The 2,075-nt window shown below is 43.1% G+C and overlaps 1 protein-coding gene across 1 annotated transcript in view; it reads right to left on the reverse strand.

Annotated features, from left to right (window-relative positions):
- Positions 1–232: 232 nt before the first annotated feature.
- The window catches only part of LOC138860577 (uncharacterized), a 2,960-nt gene continuing 1,117 nt past the window's right edge, over positions 233–2,075 (reverse strand). Inside the window, exons 3-5 of the mRNA XM_070118335.1 lie at positions 1,483–1,551; positions 613–702; positions 233–405 (exon numbers count right to left, since the gene is read on the reverse strand). Coding sequence (XP_069974436.1) covers positions 253–405; positions 613–702; positions 1,483–1,551 — 312 coding nt within the window. The 3' untranslated portion in view covers positions 233–252. The remainder of the gene's footprint in view (positions 406–612; positions 703–1,482; positions 1,552–2,075) is intronic.

Genomic DNA, 2,075 nt, shown 5'->3' on the forward strand with positions numbered 1-2,075 from the left:
ACAGACAGAGAGAGAGGGAGACAGAAGGCGAGAGAGAGAGAGAGAGGGAGAGAGACAGACGGGTCAAGGAGAGTGGGACAGAAAAAGAGAGAGAAAGAGAGACAGAGAGACAGAGACAGAGACAGAGAGACAGAGAATGCGAACCAGAGAGAGAAAAAAAAGATATATCCCCGATCCCTAACTCAAAGTCGAGTGGTTTTGCGTGCCTGCGACGCGGGGCTGAGCGAAAGGCAGATCCACGAAGCCTCCGCCTCAGACAAAGCTGTCGGCGAGGCTGTCGACTGCCGTTGCGTTGTAGACAGTAAAATTTAGACCGTCGACAGGAGGCTGCTCATGGTCCGCCTCCAAGCCGGGCTGCATGAACTGGATCATGACGATGAAATAGGTCACCACAGCGCTGATTACCTGGTGGAGGACGCGCGGTCAAGGGTGAAGCGAGGTGGATTGCAGATTACGTGGTAGGGTTTCAGTCGTGCTCACCTACGCACGCACTCACACACACACACACACACACACACACACACACACACACACACACATATATGTATGTATGTATACTTCATCTATTTATCATAGCTTATATTGCTTTTATCTACAAACTCTTCTACGCACCGTAATAATAAATGGACGGTTGATGACAAAGAATTTTCCTCCAGTGATGCAGATTTGCGAGCCAGTCAGCGCCATTACCAGTTCATCCCTCTGACGGAAAGAAAAAGAATTTCACTTACAATATAAGTCATACTTGCCCTTCCTGTTCACCACTAGGGCATCGGCAGCGCAACAAAACTACTTACTGTCATATCTATCCCTACTGTCATATCTATCCCTACTGTCATATCTATCCCTACTGTCATATCTATCCCTACTGTCATATCTATCCCTACTGTCATATCTAGTTGGTGCATACTCTAACCAGTACATCATAATTCTGATATGGTATAATGCTAATGTAATAATGATATAATGATGATATGATGCAATACCCATGATGATGATATGATATGATTCTCATAATGAAATACTAATATAACAAATATGATAGACATATGATATGATATGATTCTCATGTTATTTTTGTACCTTCACATCCCTCTGAAATACCCTACCTTACCCTGCTTAACTCTCAGACGGCAAATAAGCCCGTATCCCCAGTCCTTTATGCTGGATATTACGTGTTATGACTCCTATCTTGGTAAACAAAATAAGCGCCAGGTAGCAAATTGTCTATACAGTACTCTAGTTTCCGCCCATGGACCTAAGTGTACCAAACTGACATTTTTTGGTGTTTGAGCCTGGCTTGGAATCTGAGCCAAATTTTTGGATTTAAAATTTCTTGCAAACGGGCCTAAAATATTTTTCCCCTACAGAAAGAAATGATCGGTGCTGAACATTACCCTTTTTAGTCTAAATATATATTTTTTTAATGGAACTGAATTCTCCTTATTTAGATAACAAATATTTGTGAGATCTTATCCTTACGTTGAACCTGTCCCTCTCCGAAGTGTTGAAGGGAAGTCCTCGCCGCAGGACATCCACGCTGTCGTTGGCCTGCGTCGGGAGATAAGGTCGTTATGCAGAGTTTACCATTTTATGTGGTGTGTGTGTGGTTTTGTGTGTGTGTGTGTGTGTGTGTGTGTTGTGTGTGTGTGTTGTGTGTGTTGTGTGTGTGTGTGTTGTGTGTGTGTGTTGTGTGTGTGTGTGTGTGTGTGTGTGTGTGTGTGTGTGTGTGTGTGTGTGTGTGCATATATCTACCAATCTGTCTGTTTATTTATCCAACAATCTATCTGTCTATCAATATATGTCTATGTATATATAGAGTTAGATTGATGGATACAGGAATCCACTTCCGTGAGTGTATGTGCGCGTTACTCATGTTCATGTTCATGTTCGATAGTCAACTAAATCACGTAGTTCTATCGTTTTGCGTTCCGCTGCTAGCTCGATTCCTCCCACCGCTTGGGTTCATCGCGGAACTGGTCTTTGGCGTGTCGCGCTGTCAATCAATTCTCCGTTATAGGCGAGAATTAGACCAAATTAGATCAAAGACCGTTAGATTTTCTCTTTGGCCTTTA

Source organism: Penaeus vannamei, chromosome 4 (assembly GCF_042767895.1).
Source record: "Penaeus vannamei isolate JL-2024 chromosome 4, ASM4276789v1, whole genome shotgun sequence".
Lineage (NCBI taxonomy): Eukaryota > Metazoa > Arthropoda > Malacostraca > Decapoda > Penaeidae > Penaeus > Penaeus vannamei.